At 47.1% G+C, this 2939-nt stretch overlaps 1 protein-coding gene across 1 annotated transcript; it reads right to left on the bottom strand.

Annotated features, from left to right (window-relative positions):
* Positions 1–1688: 1688 nt before the first annotated feature.
* LOC139645622 (peptidyl-prolyl cis-trans isomerase-like) lies at positions 1689–2549 on the bottom strand. Its single transcript, XM_071521399.1, has one exon. The coding sequence runs from the start codon at positions 2514–2516 to the stop codon at positions 2022–2024; it is 495 nt and encodes a 164-aa protein (XP_071377500.1). The 5' UTR covers positions 2517–2549; the 3' UTR covers positions 1689–2021.
* Between the last annotated feature and the right edge of the window lie 390 nt (positions 2550–2939).

Below are 2939 nucleotides of genomic sequence, written 5' to 3'. Positions count from 1 at the left end.
GACGCAGGTGCCAGGTGTGGGAGGGATGGAGACCTGGTGAAGGTGTGGTTACATATAGCTGGAGAAGCCGCGCGCGCACACCTCTCCACTGCGGTGACCGTTATTACGCACACATGTTTTAGCCGCGTTGGTTTCATCAAGGCAATGTCGCGGAGACATTGGCTCATAATAAGTGTGAGCAAATCCAGAGAAGAGCCTGCGACTTTTCCTTTTTGTATATTTAGGTAAAAGTCTGCCTGTTGTCTGCCAGTGAGGTTTACATTGTACATTTTTAAGTCAGCGTCCTCGTTTAAACCCTGCGATCTAATGACTGCATGTTATGCTGTGTAGATGACTGTGTCACTTTGGTCTTGGAGCCGGTTCCAGAGACAGTTTCGGCAGAGCTATCCTATGCGCAAAATGATGAGACATGCTTTTCCTAGCTCTTCAATTCCGCGCGCAATCAGCAGGTGATAACAGCCACCGCCTCTTGATAAATCACGTCCACTGCCAACTTCTATAAATCCCTCCCTTTACTTTGCGCCTCAGCCTTGGAACACACACAAACGCATATGTAATTAGACCAAACCGCAAAAAAAAACGACGCACACAGATCAGCCCATGATTTCAGGCGCAAATGCCCTGTGCGCTGGCTTAGTAGATCAGAAAACCCGCAATGCGATTTGCACCGGCGCAAACCTTTAGTGGACCCGGGCCTTGGCGTTTGGCTGGATGAAAAGCTCACTTGGAAAGTCCATGTTGAAAAATGACAAATGTGAACAAGTAATAAATATTCTCATAAGTTTAGCTGGATGTGACTGGGGAGCTGAGGGGAAGACCATACATAATATATCAGGCATGATAGATCAGTGTTAGGTTATGGATGTATATTTGGTTCTGCTGTAGAATTCTGGTCAGTTGAATGGCTTTAAGACTTTGCTGTGGTGCTTTTAGATCCTCACCACTGCCACCATCATGCTGATTAAACAGCAGGATTATTGCACAGGTGTGCCTTGGGCTGGTCACAATAAAAGGCCACTCTAAAATGTGCAGTTTCATCTTGAAAAAAGACATGTATTAGGCACTGAACTATGGATCTCACATGACTAGGGTTACAGATATGCATTTTTTGAAAACCAGTCAGTATCTGGTGTGACCACCATTTGCCTCATGCAGTGCGACACATCTCCTTCGCATAGAGTTGATCAGGTTGTTGAGTGTGGGCTGTGGAGTGTTGGTCCACTCCTCTTCAATGGCTGTGCCAAGTTGCTGGATATCGGCAGGAATTGGAACACACTGTGTACACGCCGATCCAGAGCGTCCCAAACATGCTCAATGGGTGACATGTCTGGTGAGCATGCAGGCCATGCAACAACTGGGATGTTTTCAGCTCCCAGGAATTGTGTACAGCAACATGGGGCCGTGCATTATCATGCTGCAACATGAGCTGTGGTCGACATTCCTGCAGTCATCGTGCCAGTTGCACGCTCCTTCAAAACTTGCGACATCTGTGGCATTGTGTTGTGTGATAAAAACTGCACATTTGCCTATGTGATCTTTATTTGGTTGAAGTAGCCTATTAATGTAATAAGGCTTTGTGTCATAGATGCTGTAAGTGTTCCAGCATTGGACAAAACCAACTCTGAATGTCAATCTCACAAAAAAGGACAACATGGACACTGAAATCTCTTTTATAATCAATTTCCTTATTTTATTGGGCAGATAAAATGGTCAGCAAGCAAACCATCTTTCAGTGTCTTTAAAGGTAAATTGGAAACATACTTTATTGCAATTGAAAAATGTAACAACCATAAAGCAAAGAGAACAAAAAGGATTTTTAGCAAACCTGGTCTTTCATGTATAACATCCCCACATGTCACTTCTGTTAGATTGAATTCTCTTGTTTTTGTGTATTTTTGTTGTTATTTGTTGTATTTGTATTGTGTGTCTATGTGTATTTGCATTGCATGTCTATTTCTTTCAATAAAAAAACAAACAAAACGAAACAAGCCTCAGGCGGGGCTACATGGAGCGCTGGGTGCTCAGAGCTGTCCGCAGTCGGCGATGGTGATCTTGGCGCTGGTCTCGCCGCTCTTGGAGCCAAAGGTCTCCATCTTCTTCATCACGTCCATTCCGTCCACCACCTGCCCGAACACCACGTGCTTCCCGTCCAGCCAGCAAGTTTTGACTGTGCAGATGAAGAACTGGGATCCGTTGGTGTTTGGTCCGGAGTTGGCCATGGACAGCATGCCTGCTGCCGTGTGGTTCAGGGTGAAGTTCTCGTCGGCGAACTTGCTGCCGTAGATGGACTTGCCTCCGGTCCCGTCGTTACGGGTGAAGTCACCGCCCTGGCACATGAAGTTCGGGATGACGCGGTGGAAGATGGAGCCCTTGTAGCCGAAGCCCTTCTCTCCGGTGCAGAGGGCACGGAAGTTCTCGGCGGTCTTGGGCACGAAGTCGGCGCGGAGCTCCATGACGACCCGGCCCAGAGGCGTGCCGTCGGCGGTCAGGTCGAAGAAGACTCGTGGCAAGGCCATTTCTGCAGAGGAGGAGGAGGAGGAGGAGGAGGAGGAGGAGGAGGAGGAGGAGGACTGTGGAGTTTTTCGGTGCGGAGACAGGCTGGACCACAAGGAACCGAAAAGGCGTGGTGCGCAGAGTGGGGAGGAGTGAAGGAAGACAGCAAAGTAAGAGACACAAAACAAGTCTTCATCTTCTTCTCTGGAATACTGCAGCCAACACGAAAGGTGCGTGCCGCCACCTAGTATACCAGCGGAGTGTGTCGTGTTCTTTTACCCCATAGAAAGTGAAAAAGTTTGTTTTTTAAGTAGTACATCTTTTGGAACATTATCTGAATTTTGACATTAGAAAAACAGTTGAGTTTAACCCTGTATGTCCAAATCTTAGTCTAGAGAAACTGGCTTTCTCTAGACTTTCACCTCAAGGCTTTCACCTCAATAGAT

This window comes from Centroberyx affinis, unplaced genomic scaffold (genome assembly GCF_046629955.1).
Source record: "Centroberyx affinis isolate AG114_WGS23_722 - 3 ecotype Tasmania unplaced genomic scaffold, CSIRO-AGI_Caff_v1 ptg000887l_1, whole genome shotgun sequence".
NCBI lineage: Eukaryota > Metazoa > Chordata > Actinopteri > Beryciformes > Berycidae > Centroberyx > Centroberyx affinis.
Note: the sequence above shows the minus strand (reverse complement) of the source record. Positions and strands in the feature narration are given on the sequence as shown.